The following is a 24,114-nucleotide window of genomic DNA, read 5'->3' as shown; positions in this document are numbered from 1 at the left end:
AAATGATATGACCTATCAATTAAATTAATACAGCTATATAGGTGTGTAGTTTACTATTTAATTTGTAAAATGGCTTAGGTTAACACTAGGGGTCGGTGATGAAATGTCTTTTTTCATTTAAGGGAATCTATACATTACTCAGAGTTGAGAAATACTGATTCCATTGATCTTGAGACAAACTACCTGACTCATCATTGCTTATATTGTACAAAACATTTGCTCCCTCTTTATCTTCCTATATCTCCCTGAGGCTGAATCTATCTGGCTCCCACAGCACTGGCCTACTTACCACAACAGGGATGACTGTTTGGAGGGTGTCTCTTCCATTAGACTACCAGGTTCCCAAGGGTACAATCTGAGTCTTGTTTCTGCCTCCCTACAGGGTCTTGCACAGAACTAGTGATGAGCCAAAATCTACTTACAGGGTCTGGAGTATGTCTACACAGCCCAGTGCCCCAGGGACTTGTTGGTGTCTATCTTCCCAGGTCTGTTGTTCAACATCTAGGGCAGTGATTTTCAAAGCGCGGTCCCTAAACTGGTATCATCAACGTCACCTGGGAACTGGTTAGAAATGTACATTCTCAGGCCCCACCCAGAACTGGAAGTCTTATGGAGGGAGCCTAGGAATCTGTATTTAACAAACCCCGAGGGGATTCTCATAAGCTCACATTTGAGAATCACTGCTCTAGATGGAAGGCAGGGCAGGAGAGGCAGTTTGCTGGCCTCTGTCCATGGTTATTCTACCCAGCTGCATTTTCATTCACATGCATTGTCTGCACGCGTGAGCACGCAGGCCTGGGGTGCCTTTGCAGGTTTCTGTATCCTCCATCACTCGCAAGCAAGCAGGCCCGGGAATGAGGAGCACCATCATGGGAGCCTTCAGCACAGGGTGGTTTGGAGGAGCTGGTACAATGAGGCCTGCGTGGCTGTCCTTCCCTTGCAACTGATTCACACTTGTGAGCTTCTGCCTCTTCCTGTGACATTTTCTTTCTCTCCATCACTTTAGAGTCTCCTTCTCCACCCTAGCTTTCTTTATTCTAACCTGGCTCCTTCTTTTCTCTATTTCTTCTTCCCAGACCACTAGCCAGTGTTGCCTCTGTCACTCAAGAGATAGAAAAATGAAGATTAAATCTACGATTACAGTGAAAGATGATAAAACTGTGTGTATATATTTTGGGTGTCACTCATTTCCATACTTCCCAAGCCCCAGACACACACATTCCTAAAAGGAGCCAACCTTCAGCAGGGCCACTGAAGGGTCAGGTGGCAAAACAAACTCTGACGCAAGATGCAGCCTTTGGCCACCACAGGGATTTCAACATGCTGACCTTAGCGTAGGAGGCCGGGCTGGAACAAAATCACTTCAAAGGTTTGTGCTTCTTAGTTTGCTTTATAATATTAAGTTTCATAATCTCAGCTGAGAAATCTTAAAATTTAGGGAACCAAAGAAATGTCTCTTGAAGAGCTCTTGCCCTGCATTAAACTTATCCTAAGTGCTAAACTCTCTGGGTTTCAAAATTGTTCAGTGAGGATTTGGCACTACCAAACACTTCATTCAATTAACTCATTGTAAAATACTGAGAGGCAGTATCTTCTCTGACAGTTCAATATTAATGTCACTAAATTTCGAGGTCAGAGTAAATAATGCATCGCTAGCTAACTTTTGTAATGTAAGTTTCATTCAACCAAGATTCTTCAAAGAATCTTGTCATTGTCCACACCATAGCTACTAATGCACATGGACTATAGGATTCTAAGCAGAATGCACAGGCAACACAGTGTCATGATGAAACGCAGGATGTGGAGGACTGGACGCATGAAGGCAGCCGATGCTCTAGGCATGCATAGGGGTGTCGCCAGCAGACCCGGTCCCACAGCCAGGCATGCTTGAACATACAGAGCATAGGACATGATGGGACTCATGTCCACTGACCAGCCACAGAGAGCCAAGCAAGCCTAAGGGAAGCCAGGATGACAGATGCTGTTTGGAGGACTAATTTGGCCTACAGGGGGGAGGGCAAATATGGCTTTGGGTCAAGCAGCAGATCGAGGTGACCAAAACAGACCTCTGACCCAGATTTCCTTTTTGCCGTATCGTCTATATTGAGGAGGTCCCCAAAGCGCTCATTAGTGATAAACTGATGGTGCGTTGGAATGACACCCGTGTGGCGCCGAGCTGCAATATCGGCCTCTTCTTGCTCGCGCTTAAGTCGTCTCTGGTCCGCTAAAAGTTTCTGCCATGAAATTGCATAAAATGGGCAGTAAATCATCTGGTCCAGGGCATTGAAAAGTTACCAACAAAAACTACTAGGGAAAAGGTGCTGGGTCAATAGGGAGGCAAGTTTAAGGAGTTAGATACTGGAGGGGCTTTATGGCTGCAACTACCATATTTTGCTATTACCACCCCCCTGCAGCACTTCACGTGGGGAGGAGACAGCTCTGTACGGGAGAAGCCTGGGGCACACGGGGACACAAGGAGGGATGAATTCCATGGAGTTACACTGTCTGCAAACCATCCCCTGGCTCAGCCCAAAGCCTCCTACCTCCTTACACATGGGCAGCAAAGGCCAGATGGCCCAGAGGGTATATCCAGGGTGCTCATAAGCATGCTAGGCTGAAGGCAGGAGACGGGACGTGCTGTCGTTACCTCGCTTAGGCAGTGATGAATTCCCACGGTGGGACTAGGGCTGGCTGACTCCTCTGCCCACATCAGGCCTATTAAACCTGCTACGGGCTTTTATTCTGTGGGCTCTATGGCAACTAGGTCATTTTGGGGCTTCCTATGTCTGTTACTCTAATACGCTCGGCAGAGTGGAGCTGCCAATTTCAGAAAACATGGCACCCCTTCTCCTAGGCAAGCCAATCTTTTCTCTGGGCACAGTTTTTAGGCGGCCTTAGCACAAGGCTAGGTATGTGACTGACAGAGAGCATCAGTTACTTTCTTGCTATACTTTTAAACTTAATTATTTCTAATTAAGTGAAATTAAGCTGAGTTTAAGGGAATGTTGTAGAATATAAGTATAGAAGATAAGCTAAAAACAATGGTACTTGGGTTCTGAAGAAATATTCTCTCCTAAATTAAGGAAATAGTCACCTATTTCTATTTTTAAAGGTCTTTTAAAATTATTAAGCAATATTGCATTTTACCAAATGTTGCATCTCCTCATTGCCTCTTGAAATGGCCTTGGGGATTGGAATTCTAATGTGTTTTCTTATTCCAAACCAAACATACATTCTTGAGATTAACATATTTGTAGGAAAATCATTAATTATAATGGATAATTCTTATATTCTTAATAAAACATTAGTCTTTTCCCAGCAGGCAATTAAGTGCCTCAGGTGACACCTAGTCCCCAATGATAGCAGGCCCAATTTTCCTCTTTTTTCCCCAGGGTCTACAAATAATAAAATAACTCATCAAATGGCTGTAGTAGTATTTCCAGCGCTCAGGTAAGTTGCTGTAAAGATTACATAAAAAAAGACATAAGTAAGTGCTTTGTGAGCACGATAGGGCTTGGATTTTAGTTCTGCCTCTGGTACAAGTGAATGTGGTGTGTGGCCTTGGGCTACCCTGCTGCAGTCTTTTCCTGGAGGGAACCCGGGGACTGACTGGATGGCCAGTAATGTCCTTTCCAGGACTGACACATAATCATTTCCTGAAATGCCATTACCATCAATGTTAATAATAAAGCACTTGCATAGAAAAATGCTAGGATTGACACTCCACTAGTGGGGAAGTGTGCTTTCTTCCATAGCAGTGGGAATGGACTAATGCTTGAGGCCATATCTCTGGTGCTCTGGCCAAGTTACATAAACTCAGTGAAAGCGGACAGGGAATGGAGCAAAGCTCCCAACCCAGAGCTCGAATCTGACCTCAGTCAATTGATCCTTCCCATAGTTTAACCACATAAGCCAAAACCATGGATAAAGACATGAAGTTTTTAAGGGTCTTCAAGCCAGTGTTATTCAGGAAAAAAGATGCTCCTCTTCTGAAGATACCTCTTAATAGATCAATGGCTAAGCCAATGAAATGAAATATGCCTCCGGTATGGTCGGCAGAATTGTATCACAAAACCTTCCATGGTGGGTACTAAGATTCACTCTCGTAAGCTGGAATGTCATCTTTAACCATAGTGGTCCAGGCTTGCACAGGTGGGAACCTTCTACCTCAGGGATGGTGATTGAAACGAATCTGTTTTGTGGTCTCATGAACACTCATTGTATATGAATTTTTTATCTCGTCATTACAAGTGATTCTATACATCAAATCCTTCCTCTTTTTTCTTTCCATGGCCACCTGCAAGTGTCTTACTGAACAGTGTCCGCATTATGCCTGGAGGGGAGAGCTGTGGTCTTCTTTATCTCACTATCTGGCAGTAATGATGATCATCTAGCTCTCCTCAAAGTTGGCCTTACCCTAAATCCTTAGGAGAATCCACCTAAACACTGAACCCACTCAATGCAAGAGAACAACACAGGGCTTCAGACTTGACAGGGAAAGGAAGAGTGTGCAGGCATGAACACCCTCTCCCCCTCCTGCCGCCAGGTTCAAAGCAAGTCTTCCGCCCCTTAATTCCTTACAGGAAAATGGGCATTGCAGCTTGCTTAATCTACAGGACCCTTTCTCCTGGGAATGCAACATCTAGAAAGCATGCCCCACATCAACGCTTTATCACAACAGGAGCTTGTGATTTTGCCCGTTTAGCTTATATGTAGAATGACCTCTTCCTAAATCCCAAGAAAATGCACTGCTTTTCCAGCCCACTGCAGGACAGACATGTCTGTAGCTGCAAGGAAAGCCCTTCAACCTGAAGTTCTTGGTGGGCATTCACAAACACTTATTAGGGTATCTCTCTTCTTCTGAGTTAAAGGCAACTTCAAATTGTTTCATATTGCGTATCATGGTCATTATTATTTTTCAGTTTTCTCCTTCTCCTACTGCATCCTTCCCAACACGAACTGTGCTTCACGGTGGACAGTGTCAGAGAAATATGTAAGTGGATTTCCCTAGAGAATCACAAGGCATGGGTCAGGGGAGGGATGAAAGAGCAAAGAGCATCACAGGGTGGGGAACCTCTTTCTGAACCTCCAGTGCAGCAGAGCTGGCTTGACGCGGCATTTAGAACGCAGCACCTTGGGAAAAATCACCCCTACTTGTTGGAGGAGTGGAACAAAAGGGGAGTGATTAAACCTATACTATATAAAAAGTCACTCTGACAATCCCAATCTTTGCTTCTAGTTGCTAGGCCACATCACCTCTAGGTATCTAGAATGTTTACTTCCTTCATATTATTATCTGTGCACGAGCTAAGAGATTTTAGAGATGGCACTTACCTCTTTATCATCGTGACGTCTTCGAATGAATTCTTCTGTGGATTCCAAGTAATCAGCAGGTATAAAATGTCTTGGTGATTCTGAATCTTCAAAACAACAAAGTAGAATTAAAATAGGCAAAGATTCAGTGGGAAATCAGACTGGAAAAAGATTTCACCTTTTATCAATTCTAAATTTCAGGTTTTTACAGTTGTTGAGACGCATGATCAATAATCAAATTCTGAAGGAAAAAAACAAAACAAACCCCCCTCCCCCACATTTTGGATTTACTTGTGAACTAGGATAACACAAAGAAAACTCATTAGAAGGCAAAAGGTGAGCAGAGAGGACCTTCTCTGAAAACCGTCCCTGTGAAGAGGCGTGCAGGATCTTACAGGGACACACTGTACACTCACACACACACACACACAGGGCCACCGAGAGAGGCTGCCTCTCAAAAAACCACGGGGTGCGATGGGGTGGGTGCAAACTGCAAGGGGGTCAAAGGTTCAAATGAACAAATTTCTCAGATGAGCTAAACGGCCAATTTTTCTTTCGAAACAGAGTTTGGTGGTTAGTCTAAATGATATGGGGGCTTCGTTTTTAAAGAAGTGCAGCCACTACGAGCCATGGTTAATTGCCAAGCAAAACAAACAGAAAACGAAGGACGGACCAGAAAATGAGCACCCAGGGCACACGGGAGGAGGGGACAGAGCAAGCATGGGGAGAGACGGGTGAGGTGAGACTGGGCAAATACACAAAATGCCACCTCCGAGGGACGGTCCCAGTTCACTTTGTGGGTTGTTGTTTCTGTCCAGGCCGTGGTCTGAGTACGGCACCGAGTTCCCGTTACTAAAGGACCTCGGGCCATCCTCGGGGACTGTGGGTCTCTCCTGAGGGGGCTCTGAGGTCCGGCTCAGCCTGGCCATGGTGTGTCGCGAAGACAGGCGTTTGGGAACCAAGGGCTTCCCCCTGGAGCGGGGCTCCTCCTGATGGGTCTGACTGGGGAGGTCTGGCTTCCGGCCCACTGGGGGGCCCGAGACGTCACCGGGGGAAGGTTGTCTGGGGGAGTGCTGGAGGGGCTTTTTCAACCGAAAGGGGAGGGGGCTCATTAGGTAGATGTTCCTGAGGAGTGCGCTCCTGTCCCCTCTGGAATCTGGGCGCCAGTCGGGCTGTCTGGAGGTCTGCTGCTGCTCATGCTTCCGGATGGTGGTAAAGCGGGTGTAGGAGGCCGGGCAGGTGCCCTTGCACTTGTTGAGGTGGTGTTTGGGGAAGTCTCCATGAAGGCTGCTGCCGCTGCCCTCTCTGCTGTCACTAGAGACATTGGAGCAGTGGTCAAGCTCGTCAGAGCAGGCGGAGAGAGGCTCAGAAGGTGCCAGGCCCCTGAAGCCCAAGGTGGGGTCCACCATATTGCTGCACACTGGGGAGGCATAGACCCCCCCGGGGTTCATCCCATCCATCTCCCTGGGCCGGAGCTTGGTTGACTCCAGGAGGGATTCGGCAGAGCGGGCTGAGGTCAGGCCGCTCCGGGACAGCACAGGCGTGGGGGACTTGCTCAGCCTGCCAGACAGGTCCAAGGAGGGCATGGACCGAGAGCGCTGAATCAGCTGCTCAAAAGCTGAGATGCGGGAGGAGACAGTGTGCTTGGGGATGTGCTCTGAGCCCTCCTGGCTGGGGCCCAGCTCGCCCCTGGCCAAGGCCAGGCTGCTCCTTTCAAAGTGGGAGGCAAGATCTCGCACGCTGGAGGAGGAGACGGAGCCCAGGAAGAGGCCCGCTCGGTTGATCTGGTGCATGTCCCGGTAAAGCATAGAGAACTGCAGCCCAGCCTTTCTCGAGAGAGGGCAGGGTCTCCTGGCGCTGGTGCCGTACTCCTGCAGGCTCATGGTGCTGCTGGACTTGCTGTCGTAATCCCGCCGGGAGCGCATGAGCAGGTTCTCGATGCTCCCCCCGACTTGGAGGGGGAGCCCTCTCTTGGAATCATTCAAAGAGACTGAAACGCAAAGGTTCTCACAGCTCTGAGCCTTTTCTGATGGCAACAGGACACTCTTCTGTTCCTGCAAAAGAGCACTGGGAGCAGAGAGCCTGGGTTTGAACTTGGAGGGAAGGATTTCCGAAATGCAGGCTTTTGCAGCAGACAGGGGTTTCTTGTGCTTACACACAGGGCCTAATGCACTGCTAGTGTTAACCGTTCGGCTATGAACTGAAGATGAAGAAATCATGTGAGCATTCCCACCTTTACGATCCACTGGAAAGCATGCAGAATAAAATAAACAGACCCATTAGGTTAAAGCTGAAAGCTGCTAAAAAAATAAAAAAGGAGAGGTAACATGCTCATTTGTAATAGGATTCTTTTTTTAAAAAAAAAAATTTACAGTTGATGTCCAGAAGCAAAATAATCTGTGCTGCAAAGCAGGTGCAGAGATGCAACAACAAAAAAATGGCCACCTTGCTAGTCAGGAAAGGCTAGAGCTTAGCTAATTTCTAAGAAAAGGGAATCAGGACAAAAAAAATAAGAGAAAAAGAGAGAGAGAGAGAGATGCTTCAGGGAGAGCAAGGTTGGGGTTTACAGGAAGGAAAACTATTAACACCAGAAAGAAAAATGGCCGGTGAGAAACTAGGGAAGGGGATCTAAGAAGGCTCAGAGGCCTGGAAGTGGACCTGAACAAGGCAAAAGTTATCCTGGTAGTTGGAGGTTCACCCAATGCCAACACCCCAGTAACAGTGGGGCTAGGAGACACCCCAATAGTGGTAGACAGGCGAGGCGCCTGCAGGCTTCACTCAGTTACCTTTAGTGGAGGCCGAGCTGGATGGTCGCTTGAGCCCACTGAGGCCCTGGAGAGGGATGTCTCCACCTTCCAAGACACTTTTATAAATCTGCCTCTCGTTTTCCAAGCTACCAAGATCCCCAGGAGCCCCATCGGACTCCCTCTTCACTGCGTGAAAGTTGGAAGAATATACACTAAGAACAATGTAATTTTAAAGGAAAGAGAAGAGGGGGGAAAAAAAAGAATAGAAGTTAGTATTTTTAACATTTTTCTAAAAAGTACATTTCTAGCTGAGGATAAGAAACAGCCTTTCTGGCTAATCAAGCACCATCCTTTCTAAAGAACATTTTTCTTTAGATATAGAGTTTGCTCAGGAATCACGTCCAAACAGCAAATATGCCCTAATTGAGATGATGACCGCATTTGTGCTTTAAAAGACTAACTGAGAAACAGTGCTCGGGGAGGGAGGGCAGGTGATGAGAGTGGGAGGTGGGAGGGGGAGGGTAGGGGGAGATGCGGGTTGCGGGGTCCCAGTGCTGCATACAAGGTGGGGCAGCTGAGAGTGTAAATGGAGCCTCCGACAAGTTGCTGGCCAGTGTTGGCGACGTCAAGTCCACCACGTGGATTATTTTTCTGGGCTCCTTTTCTTTGGCTGATGGGGCATTAAAATCAACCATGAAAAGAGGAAACCCAGCTGTCCCGGGTCTCCAGGAAAATCAGCCACCAAGTTAGAACGGAGCCTGGGCTTCTCTGTGCTTTTATTATGCCAGCCACATTCTGCACCCACTTCTCTCAGAATCTGTATTCAGAACATGTATCAAGCCTCTACCATTAACATGTCCTTCTTTCACTGATACATCCTTCATTTATTTTTAATCTTGTTGAAATTCTAGGTCTTTTTTTGCAAGTTACCACAAATCCTTTTTGGAATGAGGTGGGGCACAGGAAAAATTAAGAGCACGTATTCGCCGAACCCCTCCCTTCCCCTTCCCCCAGTGTTCCATGCCCTCACGCACTGCCACGCTGACACGCGGACACACACTCACTCCGACAGGGTAACGGCTCCTTCCCCACAGAAGCACTTGGGCTTCTGCAAGGCTGCTTCTCAATGCTACCAAATTCATTTTGCTGGTATCCATATGGATTTCTCAGCTCTAAAGATGTGAACAGCTTAGTGGAATTTCCTTATCCCAATATTTTATTACGAATATTATTGAGTGTATAGAAATGCTTTAAGAATGAAGTGAGTCTGCAGAGCAGTCTCCAGGGTGTGTCTCAGGGGGAGGAACCTCCAGGAGGTCCAGAATGGGGCCATCTCCCTCTCCAGGTTGTGCCCTGATTTTTAAGAGCCCACCTGACTATACAGTCCATGATGGCGCTTGGTAAATATTGGTCAAATGAATACAAGCTCATGTTTTCTGAAAGACAAGCTGGCACACATGGTCTGATTAAGGATATGTTTTGATATGTGGAATCATGTATTTAGAAATTCTTCCACGCGTATAAGAAATATACCACATTGACTTAGGGTTCCGGACTCCTGACATCAGTGACCACGGAGGCATCAGAACAGCGGGAAGAGTAGGACCGCAGGGAATCAGGGTGGCCCAGAGCCTGGCCGTCCTCCTGGTGTCTAGTCCTTTGCCTGGGGGGGCCCACTCCCACCCCTAGAGACAAAAAGGCTTGCCTCTCCCAGGCTTGGGGGCCAGACCTAGAGACAAGGGTGGCCACCCATGCAGCTTTGGGCTCTCCTGCTTCTGCCTGACACTCATAGCTGTCCCCCGTTCTGATTGACAAAACCATCAATTCTAGTTAGAGGGCTGGAGGAATCCCTAAGGGTAACCTGCAAGGTCGCCACTTTGAATGAATGTAAGCTCATCTAAACTGGCTTTCACTGAGAATTTCCCACTTAAAAAGACATCTGCCTCTTTCCCAAACTTCCCTTTCACAGTCCCCCCCCCACCCCCCGCCACTTCTCTTTGGCTGTGCTTTCTGACGTCCTTCAGCCTAACCCCATGTTTTTCCTTTTTGTACATCCCAACCGCAAAAAGATCCGTGGATGGATGTCTTTTAGTCTTGCCAACCAACAGCTGTGCTGACTGGGGCTGCTTTGGTGAGGAGGGAATCTCTAAAGCCCTGGTCTGGTGTGACCAGACCACCCTCAGCACTGAGTGACTCTGACAACAGTGGCTTCCGATCCGCTGTCCTTTCCACTGCCTCACCCAACAACCCAGGCTTCCCTGGCTCCTCTTGGCTTCTGGGCCAGGACACCGGCTGCTGACCTCACCTCCTCCACCGCCCCAGCTGTCAGAAGTCACCCCCCTAACCCCACCAGCCACCCCGCTTTCTGGCTCTATTCCACCCATTATCACCATTTTTTTTCCTGCTTCCCCGCCAGAACGACAAACGGGCCCTCAGGAAACCTCTCAGATTGGATTTGCTACGGTCAATTGTTTTCTTTCTGATACCAAAGTCAACATGCTTTTTCCAGATGTGGAACACTTTGCAACTTGTTAAAAACAGTATCTAAAAGCTCTGGCACAATGTTTTTTTACAACAACAAATATGTATCCTCTTCATCGGATCTCCTAATTGGAAAGGCAGACATCATGTGTCCATTGCAGCAAAGGGGAAACTGAGGACCAGAGTGGAGAAGGCATTTGCTATTGGTCACAGAGTTGTTGGGTCTTTGCTGTGTTCAAATAGATCAGAGAGGAGGATGAGAAAAGTAGCCTCAGGCTGATTGAGAAAGACCCAAGTCACTGATTACTTAACAAAACAAGACAAGTCGGAAGCTCAGCTCTCAGCGGCTTGGGCTGAGGGAGAGCCAGCCAGGAGGAGAGGGGGAGAGAATTGACCCCCTGGCTAAGACAAGAGCTGACTGCTGAGTTTCAAGGGGATTCAACAAAAACACACTCACTCGAAGAATAAAGTGAGAGACCAGAGCAATCATTTTAGGCCCAAATGTTTCCAGTTGTGCTGACTGGCGGCTCTGGAAGAGGCGGGCAGGGTTCTGGCAGCTGCGATCCCAGCCAGACTCCAACAAGGAATGTGGGTCAGCCGAGGCGAAGCCGCTTGTTTTAAAGACTTGGAAACAACCGGTTTCTCTCAGCCTTGATTTCCTTCATCGGCAAAACCACTAGGTGTGGTGAGACTGTTCTAAAAGTTCACCTTCAAGTGTGTTATCTTCAGAGACCTTTCTGTTGAGCTCTAGACACATACATTCAACTAACCGCCTTCTAGGCTCAGGTCCACTTAGATCAGTGGTTCTCAACCTTCCTAATGCCACGACCCTTCAATGCAGTTCCTCATGTTGTGGTGACCCCCAACCATAAAATTATTTTTGTTGCTACTTCATAACTGTAATTTTGCTACTGTTACGAATCAGAATGTAAATATCTGATATGCAGGATGTATTTTCATTGTTACAAATTGAACAGAATTAAAGCATAATGATTAATCCCCAAAACAATATGTAATTATATATGTGTTTTCCAATGGTCTTAGGCGACCCCTGTGAAAGGGTCATTCGACCCCCAAAGGGGTCGCGACCCACAGATTGAGAACCGCTGACTTAGATGTTCCTCAGGCATCTTAAACCCAACACATCCCAAACCAAACCCACCTCTGCTCTTCTACCTCCCATCACCCAAGCCAGACAGCCCAGAAAATCAACCCCCTTCTCCCTCCCTGTCCTTGCTCCCCAAACCTAGCCAGTCACCAAGCCTGCTTACTCCTTGGCCTTTTGACACAGCTTACCTTAACCCCTTCCTTCTCTGCCTCCCCGGCCACCCCCTCACCTGCACACCGACACCTCTGCAGTAAGCACCCTCTCACACCCCCAGTCTCCAGCTGTTTCCCTCCAACTATTTTTGCAAACCACTGCCAGTGATATTTCTAGAAAAAAACCTCACCACGCCATTCCATTGCTCATTTTAGTCATTCAACAAGTATTTATTGAGCACCTACTACCTGTTAAACACTCTCCTAGGTGGAGAATCAACAAGGAACAAAGCAGACAGAAGAATTCCAGCCGTTCAACACTGTGCAGTGTTTTCAGGAAGAAACAAAAAACTAACTGTGGCTATGGGGTGGGCCTCCAGGCAAGCTGAAAGGGGCAGCTTCATCATCTAGCCTTCTGGACTACATGAAAAAAAAATGTACTTTTTCTGTTTATAATATAAATGTTGTCATTATTCACGTTTTATTAGCTGTTCCTCTATAAAGCCCACCTATCCTTCTCCACAAGACAGAGGCGCTCACTCCCTTGGGGTCCCATGGCTGTGTGTACTGCGCTGGGTTCTGATTGTTATTGATAAGTCTGTCTAATCTTTCCCCCGAGGGCAGGCTGTTTATCTGACTAATCTTTGCCCAACTGGTGCCTAGCATGGTTGTTCAGTGAATATGAGTAGAATAAATGATTCCATAAAATTAGATGCCTCCAGGCATACAGATTTATGACATATTTTTAAGCCCTGGGAAGTTTCTAATGTTTCATCAGGTTCTTCAAATAATGATTTGTGTTTTGATCTTCAGTTAGATTGAGGGAAAGAGTGTTTTTTCTTTCTAGTGTACCATTCACTACCACTTAGGAAAACAGCAGCTTCTTGAGTGCCACCTGCTGGCCACAGAGTAAAGCTCTTTGGTTAGGCAAAGAATGTGTTAGTGCTGCTAATCAATGCGGAAATGAGAGGCAATGATGAAAAGGAGTAGGCTGTGCTGTTGATTTATAGATCTGATTAATGTTACAGAAATAAAACATAAAATTGGACATACATTGTGATCACACCCATAAAAATGTTGTTTTTGAAAGGACAGACTGGTAGTTAGTTGTATTACACTATAGGGACAATGGGTGAATTTCTTCCTTGCTATTCCTGGGTTCTTTTAATATTTTGATATGCAGGTTAATTAATAAAATTATAAACTGCAGGTTGGCCAAGATATAAAAGTGGAGTTAAAACACCACCATCACTTCTCCACTGACCACCAAGCTTTTGAACCGGGGGCATTCACGACTTTTCTTTCTTCAGCACTTGGGTTAAGTCAGGTCTCGCCGATGTTTCTTTCAACAGGTCATTCCTGTCCATCAAGTGAAAGGGGCCAGATTCAGTCCACAAAGTGCCTGCCTGGGCGCTGTGTAAGTTGGGTTCTAGTTAATTAAGACTTGTAGACACCTTCATTTATTCAGTGAACATTTACTGTGCACTTTCCTATGTGCCAGGCACAGCGCTTAAGCTGGCTCCTCACCAATTACTCATTTGAACACACTGGGAGAAAACCAAGCTCGGATGACTGATAAGTCCCCAAATGGTAGAAGAGCAGGAGGAAAACAGCTCTTCTATTCCTGCCAAGTGTTTCCCGTGAGCTAGGCTAAGGCTGAAAACGCAGAGGTCTCTGGAGACCTGTTTCAATGATATAAACAAGAGTGCTTGGTAAATTAAAACATCAAATATCTTTATGTACACAAATACTTAGAGTCTGACAGCAGTTGGCTCTTTTAAGCAATTTGCATTAGTCCACTTCAATCCTGCTAACACAATATCACAGTTGCTTAAATTGCTTTTTTGTTTTTCAGTCACTCAAAAGACAATACATTGCAGCATGCTTTCTATTAACTTAGTGCCCAATTTTGAAACAGTGTGGTGCAGATGAGTTTGCAGCCCACACCAGTCTCAGGCGGGCCGAGAACATCACTGCGGCTAGTCTGATAGGGGCAGGAGCAGTTCTGCCACACACTGGCCGTGGAGCCTTGGACATTGCACTGCCTGTTTCCTCGCCTGTCAAATGAGGACTGAAAATAACGCCTGATCCTGGAGTGCAGAGAGGACTAAAGATGCTAAGCGTAGGGCCTGGCACACAGTAAATGCTGGATAAATCGTTCAAGTCCCCACTTCATTCAAGACCGGTGTGACAACTGACAGCCTGTAGGCACGGCTTTCTTTTCTGAATACTTTTAATCCTTATAGTCTACTGCAATCACTTGCTACTTTGCCTTCTTATTTACTAGCATTCATTTGTGTGTGTGTGTGTGTGTGTTTTACCCCCCAAACTATTAAATTATAATACCTAGTACAGTGCCTCAGCTCCAGTAGAGCTAAGGAATTCCCTGAGCTGGCTGCCTGAAACAGGTGCATTTTCTGTCTTGTGTATTTCAGGGAGGCGGGGTGAGGAGGTGGAGGGGAGAGACCAAGCAGCAGGGCGCTAAAAGGAAGCAATCCTGGCAACAGCAGGGGCAGGGAGAGATCTAGTCTAATCAGGCACTGGGCAGTCAGGACCGTCAAAGTGACAAGGTTTGTCACTGACAAACGGTGACCTCAGGGACCAGGGAGAGTTTGCTGGGAGCTGTGGCCTTGAAGAAGCCATTTATCCACAGACAGCCCAAGGTCATCCGGTGGGCTTCATCTTTGACAGCACATCTCTGGGACCTCAGAGGACCTGTGACCTGTCGTCGTTGGAGCTGAGGGCATAGTTCAACTAACTCCTTAACACACAGTGAGCTTGAAGCCCAGGTGGAGGGAGAAGGGGGGCAGTCCTGATGATATAGCTCAGCGGTTCTCAACCTGTGGGTCGCGACCCCTTTGGGGGTTGAACGACCCTTTCACAGGGGTCTCCTACGACCACCTGAAAACACATATATAATTACATATTGTTTTTGTGATTAATCACTATGCTTTAGTTATGGTTGGGGGTGCCTACAACATGAAGAACTATATTAAAGGACCACGGCATTAGGAAGGTTGAGAACCACTGATACAGCTGAACTTCGATTCCTCTCTGGCATATCAGTGCCTGATCAGCAAAGACACAATGAGTCCAAGAAGGAACTGTCCTTGTCCTTTAAGACAGGAAACTTACTCCCTACCTGCTGTCCTAATACATCATCTCAATTTAATCTGATACTCTGGGGTATATTAGTCAAAATGATTTATATATATATATTATAGAAGAAATACTAACAGAATGGACCTGGTTAGAAATTTGGTCACTACCACAAAAGGATTAAGGTTTTCCCCAAATTTTCTAGTGAACTCCAATCTCAGCTAATTGACTTGTAAAGGAACCTACTGTTGCAAAATGCGCAAGTGACCAGAATGTTTGCCACAAATATCCATAAACTTGGCACTCAGACCAAGTCAGGTGTCTGAGTAGGTGAATTCTGTTCACTGTGGATTTGCCCAGCCCAAATGGAACAGGTAATGGTGGTGCACCCCTCCTGTCATACTTTGGAGAGTAAGCTGCAGATATGACGGTGGTGAGATGAAGAGCTGCTCCGACTGGAACAAACTCCCAGATCTGTGGGTGCACCAGGCACGATGGAGATGCCGTCCTTGCTCTCAAAGAGTTCATGATTTATTAGTGGTTATAGAAATACTGTAAGGTAATTCAGGCAGACAACAAAAGTCAGTGTCCCAAGAGGTGCTACATGAGATTGGGTACAGAGAGGCTCCAGTAGAGTCTTCTTAGACAAGCTAAAATGCTTGTGATTTACCATGTGTGCAAGGAGGGGCAGGCCACACTGAACCATTTTCAGCTGCAGTAACAGCTGCACGACCCCAGGTCTGGGAAAAATAATCTGGTAGAGAATGCAGGAGGGTTTGGGGGATAGTTTGGGGGGTGATTCGGAGGAGAGGGTGCAGGATGGCTTTGGGAAGGCTGCGCCATGAAGAAGTGAGTGAGGTGTGCACACATCATCCAGGGAGAATCCTAAAAATGTTATCGGGAAACAGAGTCACATTTCTGAGAAGGTGACAAGTGAGCCCCCTCTCAGCCCCATCCTTCCCTGTGACAGGTCCGCCCTAGCACATGAGCCTCTTACATATTCACATACACCCTCCCCATAAGAATTGGCAAATGAGGGGAACTCTGATCCTAAACTCAGGCTAATACATTCATGTTCTAAAGGTAAAGATCACAACACTGGAAAAGCTTATCAAAGTTAACATGAATCACCCCAAAATTAATTTGGAAGAGGAGGAGAAAACAGAAGAAAAAAAATCAAAGACTAGCATTGAATTGCTACTTATCACCAAAACATACATCATTCAAAGCCACCAGACTGCTACAAATAAAACACGCACAGCTCCAAAACACAAGCTCCTTCTCATTTTTGACATTTCAAACATTAAGTCGTGTAAACGAAGTGGCAACTTACTATCCAGGAGGCTCTGAAGAAATATCCAGAGTGGGGCTGACTGCTGAGCTCTGTAAATGTCAAAAAAGAGAGAGAGAGAGTATATGATTTATTTGACTCAGATGTGTCATGTCAAGGGGAAAGAGACGTCCCTTCCCTTTGCTAACTTAGACAGGGACCCCTGGGAGATGGGGAGTCTGGCTGGAAGGGTCTCAGTGCTGGTGGGAGGTGGTGCCTTTTCCTTGGGAAGAGGATTTCTGGGCAGGGGGGGTGTTCTCGTTGTCTCTGGTCCTTTGCCCCCCAGCGGCTGCCGCTGCGGCTGTCTGGGCGCATCAGGAGATGGCCTCCTGGCTTCCTTGACCCTTCAGTCACGGGCCCACTGGGCAGACGGGCGCACCATTTGGCCGACATGCATAGTGGCATGGACAGCACACCCAAGGCCAGTGCACCCCAACCTTCAGACCCCCCCTGCCGATCTCCAGACTCCTTCATGCGCCCCAGATGCCACATCCAGAGAGTTACCCAAAGCTTTAGGTACAGAATACACCGTGTTTGGATCACTTGCTTACCCCTGCGGATTTACAAGTGTGAAAAGGGGGAGAAATGCAGGTTTACCAAAGCTATTAATGACCATTTCAGCCCCAGTGGGGAATGTTTTATAAGATTACATGCCACTATGCAAAAGGAAGTAAACAATCAGAGCTACATGCAGAGAAAAAGCAACAGAATTGTGTAATTTAGGGTTTCTGTTGTTGTCTTGGAGAAAAAAAGGCAAGGGGTTCAATGTATTTGCTTTTAAAAATAATGCAGTGGTTGAATAAATCAGTGAAAAAGCTAACTTTTAAAGACACTCCTATCTCTGATCATGACCATTACAAGGAAAACAAACTATCTGGAGGAGAGGTATTTGAGGGAAGGCGAGAAAGAGAAACACCAGGAAAAAGGAAAGGAAGAAATGGAAAGGGGGAGATGATGGGAGAGAGGCTGCCTTCATCCGGAGCTCAGCCACCTGACCCCCTGCCTGCTGGGTCCTGTCATTTCTGAGGGCGCCTCTGCCCCAGGAGGAGGGCGGTACTCTCTGCTCCTGGCTACTCCTCAGAGAAGGCACCCCTCCTACCTCCACATTCATCCGTCCAGCCCTTTGCCTGCCTGGTCTCTCCTGCCCACCCTCTCTTCCTGAATCTGACCTTTGACATCTGCTCCATTCTGGGTCTTCACCCACCTCTGTGGATGATGCTCTGGTATCCACACTGAGAAACTTTTGCACGGCCCCGCCGAGTCCTCCGGGAACAACTCCCTGCCTTCCTCCCATGACCACGTTTCCAGTCAGTGCTGTACCCCTGGGGAATCCCCTGGTCCTCACCAGACTCCAGCTCCCACCCACCACTCACCCACAACCTGCAGTTTTTAGAAACCTCTTGGTTATCAAACCCATTGACCTTTCCTCAGAGTCTATTTTGGGGGCCTCTCTGGAGCACCGGCTCACTCGCTCACTCTCCCACCTCTCTTCTCACTCCACCCCTCAGTCTTCCTCCCACACCTCAGAACTGTTCTCGCTCTGACCCGCCCCTGGTCCTGCCATTCCTGTCATGAACACTCCACAGGCAGTTGTGGTCTTTCATCCTTTCTCCCAACCTTTCATTCACCCCTACGTCTGGCCGGGTCTTCATCTGCTCCCAGTAGGGCACCTGCCACTTCTCTTCAGGTGACTCCAGTTGACTTTGGAAGCCCCTGCCTCTCCCACGAGACCCAGGCTTACATTTGCAGCTGTCTACCGGATGGATGTTCCCTGATGATACCCAACCAGCACCTCACTGATAAGTAACCTCAAGCCAAGTCCTTCACCTCACCTGTGCCACGATTTCCCTCCCATCTTTCTTACGAGACACACTCATGTCCCCATTGTTCCAGCCGCCTGGCCAAAGCTCTGGAGTTGCATTTGTTTCCACCCCACCCCCATCCTTTATTTTCAACATGAATTAGTTACCTGTCCTACTGCCGTCTCCTCTGCTCTCACACCCACCCTTCCCCCTTCCTGCGGTGCTGCTGAGGGTGGGCTCTCCCCATTACCTGCCACCTTGTCCACTTGGCCTCCACCTGGAGGTCCTCTCTCCCAGGCAGCCTTTCTAGAGTGATGACACCACCCTTCCCGAATGAAATCACTGGTGTGTGGGCAGCAGCAGTCATTTCCTTATTCGTCCTTTCTCAGCCTCTGTAATCCCAAACCTACCCCAGCTATGACCACCCCAGATGTTCTAGCACAGCTGAACTCTACTTCGTTCCTGGAACGCATCCTCTACACGTTCACGGCTATGCTCCTCACCGGGCCTCCGGCGGCCGCCCCTGCTCTCACCCAGGCCCGAGGCCCATGCACCCTTGAGGCTCTCAGTTAACTCTCCGGAGTCTTCCCTGACTTCCCACGAGACTAGTCTCCTTTCTGGCACTTAGAGCCCCTACTTCGCACGTAGCTCTTAGGGGGCACTGCCGTGTGCTGCCGGGAAGCTTCTACTGGAGAGTGTGACTAAACGCTCAGGTTCCTGAAGGCAAAACCCATACTGTGGTGCTGAATGAGAACCTCCGTCAGCACATCTCATACATATAAAGGACTAATGGGCAGTGGGAAACTGAACCAGTGGGAAGATGATTCATTTAGGCATCACACACTTCTTTGTGCCCCATCTTGCTCCAGGCAAGGGGTCGGAACTGGAAGCCACCTCAGCCCTCAGGGGGTTAGTTAGATGGATTCTCTGGCTGCCTTCTACCCTCACACAGGTTACAGAATCTCATCTGGACTCCTTTCTGTCCTCCTGTCCTGCCTCAGCTCACTTTAGGACTTACCAGCAGCCACAGCTGTCACTCTAGCACTACCTCAGACCCTCAACCCCACTGTGGCGCCAGCTGGCTCCAGTCTCCACCCTGGCTGGGAACAGCCCCCTGCTCCCGCCTGTGACATGTACGCCTCGCTGCATGCACTGTGGCTTGGGTTCTGTCTCCTCCCAGTTCTGAAGGGAGCCCGGGCCTAAGGCTGGCCTCTCGGGCTTCCTCATCCCTCTCTGACTCTGGCTTCTGAAACCCAACGCCCCAAGCTCCCTGGCCTCTGTTCCAGGCCCCCCACCCCCAGTGCTGCTGTAACCCTGCTGTCCCTCCCTTCTCCCCGGGTTAAGTCTCCCGCACGCACATGACTTTCGGTACCCAAGTCACTAATGCTGGCGGTCTAACCCTCCTCTGTGCCTTAGTTCTGAAGCGGAACACCATCCATTCACAATTTCCACTTTTCCTGCCACCGTCTGGGGACCTGCCAGCGTCTTTCAGCAGCATTTGCATTCCTCTGCATTTTCTGTAAAGACCCCATTTCCTTGTAAGCGTCACTCTTGTTTTTTCAGGGAGCCCGAGGAGCAGTTCTCCAAACAGTGGGTTCTTTTTCTTCCCCTCGGGAACCCATTTACCTTGGACTCTCTGTCTTTCTGACCTATCCCTTAATAAACCACATTTTGGCGGAGCTCCATTTAAAAACATCAGTGCAGGTTCAGTTTCCAACGCTTGTTTGTGGCCAAGCAGTCTGGCCTCTGGGGTGCATTTTTTCATTGAGAACTTTCTGACCTTTCAAGTTACCAATACGGCTCCTCTGACAAAGCCGTGCACGTGGAGGCACCCAAACCACACTGCTCTGTTTTTGAAAATGATCTCCCAGGGCTGCAAAAATGACAACTGCCAGAAAATGGCTCCCTGAAAATTCAGAGAAGGCACTGCAAGGCCGAAGAAGAGGAGTTAGAGGGTCATGAGTGAAAGCAGAGGAAGAGGGGGATCAGTTTAAATCACCAGCCACCCACGAATATGTGGAAAAGCCCCTTTGAGGAAGACGCCAAGCTCAAAAGAAATCGAAGCAAAAATGAAAGTGGGAAGGGGGGGAAAGCAGGAGCCAGAAAGCCATGCAGCTCAGACGAAGCAGCTGATCATCCCCGCCCTACAGCAGAGGACGCAGAGCCGAGGAAACCAAACAGGGCTTGAGAAGGGATTGATGGCATGAGAGAAATGCAGAAATACCTGTGACAGGTCTGCACTGGGTGCTTTATTAAGCGTCTCCATTTTTTCTAAATCTGCCTCTAACTCTGTTGGGCAGAGGTTGAGATCTCTTTCTAGATTAGTCTGGTTCAAGAAAGAAAAGATGGGAAAGAATGTTTTAGTTCAGAGGAAAGGCAGAGAGAATGGAAGGTTAAGTTTGAAAAACAAAAATTGTAGTGTTATATTTTAATAAGGCAGAGATGGCATGATTGAAACACAAGAGCTCACTGGAAATTACTTAAAGCTATGAGAACAGAGAATGCAGCATTAGGCACAGAAAATATAAATCCTGAAGTAATCAGAGCTTTAAGACTCTATTCTACTTGCTAAAGAGAACTACAAATATGACAAAAACCTACCTTTAAGGAAATACCTATTTTCTCTCTTTCAGAGTATGATGACTGTGATAAAGACTATATGTCAGAAGAATAAGTCATTGCTTAAAAAAACAAACAACAAAACCTCTAAACATTAGTATAAGTCTTAGAGACTGTTAAATAGATTTATCACCAAGCCAAAAAAAGTTACCAAGTTAAAAAAAGAAGTGAATTAAAAAAATAAAAGAAAAACCCCACACCACACTCACACTAACCAGGCTAGAGAACACACACACAGCCCACAGAGGAGGCGCGGAATTACCTTTCTATCCTCTCTAGGAAGGATAGAGCAGTCTCCAGGAGTATAATCCCATATCTTTTTGGGAGGCTGATGGGAAGCAGAGGAGGAAATGAAGAAATGAGCATAAAGACATCAAGACAAACATGGAGGCTGGCTCATACAAAGAGGGGCACACTGGGGGAACTGTATCAACACAGAGAGGTGAACTACAAGCAACGGGGGTGGCACTAGCTGAATGCTTGTTTCTATGTCTGTCTCTGTCTCACGAGTAAATCATTGCTGGAGTCCAAATACTGAAAACTTAAAAGAAGACACGAAGGAAAAAAAAAAAAAAAAGCATGAACACCAATTTAAACCAAAAGAGAAACTTTAAAATTCCTTACTGTTCTTTTCAAACTGAGATTGACATTGAGATTCTACATTTTTTGATGCAGTTTTCACTGTAAAATTCATCATTTGTTAATAAATGTGTGAATTTGGAGATTTGGTCCCCAGAGGGGAAACTGAACTAATGGCATTTTCTGTGGTTTGTGGCAATGATATTCATGTACAACATGGGTGTTGAATTTTGCAGTGTGTATCTGGACAATTTTTAAAATCTTTTACTGTTTAGAGACTTTGTTAACCCCGCTAATGGTAGAGCCATACCTCCCATCTCCCTTAGAGAAGAGTTTATACTATGAATTTAAACAGCAGACTGTACGGTTACTTTTGTTTTCTCCTTTAACTCTTTGAGATAGAATTGGTTGCATTCCTACAACAGAAATCTGCCACAATTGTTCTAAGTTTAGTGAGAGAGGGGTGCGAAGGGCAGGACACTTGGAAGGTACAAGCCGATTCTAACTCTTCTCCTCCCCATCCCCCCACCGTGTGCTGCCTACTTAGACTTTCAGTTTCTTATACAGTGACCTCCGAGGAGATGAAATCATTAATAGCTCTTGGAATTTTGTGCAAATTTCATTATAACCAACTACAGAAGCATTCGAATTGGTTTATATTGTGATATTCTGCCTTGAGTTTACTTATAAAAATCACACCAATTTCTGTAGAAGTTAGAGGGGGAAAAAAAAAGGCCAACACCCAAGTTCTTTGTAATGAATTTGCAAATGGAAAGTAATTTGATTTCAAGATGCATTCACCACTGACAGCAACAGGTCAGTAATGTGATCTCTGTGTGTATAAATTCTGCAATTTGTCAAGTAAGTGCTATAAACAATCATCACTCTTCTTTAAGCACTTTATACACTTCATAGGGAGAAGGAGACTTTAAAGTCACCTCTACTCATTTCTTTATTTACTGGGGAAAAAAAGGATAGTGCTTACAAATTAAATTGATTTTAAATAACCTTCCCCCAAACGGTCCCTGGAGTCCTGAATGAATTGATATTCTACGACAACCTACTAGAGCTAAAAGGTATTACAGTCAGGATCTTGCTGAAATTTCAGCTTGTTCTGAGTGGCTTTCAGGGAAGGGGTTGAAGAAGAAGGGAGTCCAGGGTGAATGTCTAATGTCAAAGTTATGGCAGGCTTTCCTCTCTCGGGGGAAGGGGGTCCTGAGTTGGTGTGGAATAAAAAGTAGAAATGATGATCCACATGCTTTGGTAGGAGTTTTAATTTCATTCTGCTTCTGAATGACTGAAAAACATTCAAAAACAACGTTGATGGTTTTTGCCACTTTATATTTATGTCTCTTACTCTTTTATGGCCCACAGTGACTGGGGTAGGAGAGAAGTGAAAAGAAGAAACATTTTCTCCCTGCTACACCTTCTTACCAACTGCTGGGAGTAACACCCAGTCATTAGGTAATAAGCCCCACCCAACCGCCCTTAGAATGCTTTAGATCTTAAGGAAACCACTCATCTCAACACTGTTCCTCAGGATTAAGTTATTTTGGTAAGTCTTCAAAAGTATTATCTTTTATTACTTTGAAAGAGCTACACACAGTGGGGGTGGGAGGGAGAGGGGGTCTAATATATAGTAGATGGTTTGACTTTGGGTGGTGGGAACACAGTACAATATATTTCTAGTATCACAGAAATGTACACTTAAACCTATATAACCCTATTACCAACCTATGTCACCCCCATAAATTTAATAAACATTTAAAAGAATATAAACGGCCTACACAAAAAGTAGTAGTCCCATTTAAGAAGGACTCTAAGGTTTATACAAGGGACACTCAGGGCTTTAGAGAAAATGACGTTTTGGAAAAGCATCTCTTTAAATAATTAAGAGGCAGTTAGAACAATAGGGTAGGGATATGAATCAGCAAGGCCCCAAGCTACAAATGGACTGTGTTCCCAGCATTTGTTTGGATTGGCTGTGTGGTGCTCAGACCACAGTTTCTAGGAGAAACAGTATAATTTACCACTCTCTTCACAGAGCCTATTTAGTGTATGCTGGGACTGAAATACTATTACTAACAAAAATAGAATTATTGGCGACGACAGATTCAGTAAAACAAACCAATCACAATTAATTAGAAAAAAGCCTGTTTCATAATGTTCCCTAAAAGCTAATATTTAAGATACAACTAATTTAGTTATTTAGCTAATGAGGAGGCAGCTAAAAATTGTGGATTCTGAATGGGACTTCAAATATCAGTGGCATTAACTCTTGCTTATACATAATTTAAAGCTAACAGCTTTTGTTTTCTTGATGGAAATTTAGTATTATTACATATACCAAGCATGGTCTTTTGCGGGGAAAGGGTATGATCTATTATATATCAAAAGGTTTTCCTGTGAGATAATTGAGCAGGTTTCAAGAAAAAGAAAAGGGAAAGGGTTAGAATACTGTTAAATATTTGCATGTGGAAAAGATTGCCTGAGGTAGACTCCACTGATATCTGAATGGTAGACAGAAAAAAAAGGGCGAGAAAGAAGTGAGGTGCGCATCAAAGCTTTGGGAGGGGGGAGCTGGTGCCCACTTTGGATTAGACGCTTCCCTCGCCACTGCTCACTAGGTGGCGCTGTCCATCCAGGCCAGCTTAACTGCTATTGGGAGACTGTCTAAGGAGGGGACAAGGTGGCAGGATTGTCCGTTCCTGCAAGCAGGATGTTTGCAAGTCAGGTGCTCCTAACTCAGAAGATGCATGAACTTTGAAACAAAGCTCAGCACTGCTAAACCAACTTAGCAGTTCCAGAGATCACCTTCACTTGTCTTTATCTTCATCTTAATAAAAATATACAGCATGGAATTTAACATTTTACTAAACTGTAA

The 24,114-nt window shown here is 46.4% G+C and overlaps 1 protein-coding gene across 2 annotated transcripts in view; it reads right to left on the bottom strand.

The window, feature by feature from the left end:
- The window catches only part of SORBS1 (sorbin and SH3 domain containing 1), a 221,595-nt gene that overhangs the window by 27,747 nt on the left and 169,734 nt on the right, over nucleotides 1–24,114 (bottom strand). Inside the window, exons 15-21 of one of the 2 annotated variants that reach the window (XM_090277930.1) lie at nucleotides 20,914–20,979; nucleotides 20,257–20,358; nucleotides 16,234–16,283; nucleotides 8,100–8,272; nucleotides 6,083–7,558; nucleotides 5,335–5,420; nucleotides 2,067–2,234 (exon numbers count right to left, since the gene is read on the bottom strand). In XM_090277930.1, coding sequence (XP_090134056.1) covers nucleotides 2,067–2,234; nucleotides 5,335–5,420; nucleotides 6,083–7,558; nucleotides 8,100–8,272; nucleotides 16,234–16,283; nucleotides 20,257–20,358; nucleotides 20,914–20,979 — 2,121 coding nt within the window. The remainder of the gene's footprint in view (nucleotides 1–2,066; nucleotides 2,235–5,334; nucleotides 5,421–6,082; nucleotides 7,559–8,099; nucleotides 8,273–16,233; nucleotides 16,284–20,256; nucleotides 20,359–20,913; nucleotides 20,980–24,114) is intronic. The other variant, XM_090277932.1, reaches the window with a different exon arrangement.

This window comes from Furipterus horrens, unplaced genomic scaffold, assembly GCF_987537825.1.
Source record: "Furipterus horrens unplaced genomic scaffold, mFurHor1.1.pri manual_scaffold_5, whole genome shotgun sequence".
NCBI lineage: Eukaryota > Metazoa > Chordata > Mammalia > Chiroptera > Furipteridae > Furipterus > Furipterus horrens.
Note: the sequence above shows the minus strand (reverse complement) of the source record. Positions and strands in the feature narration are given on the sequence as shown.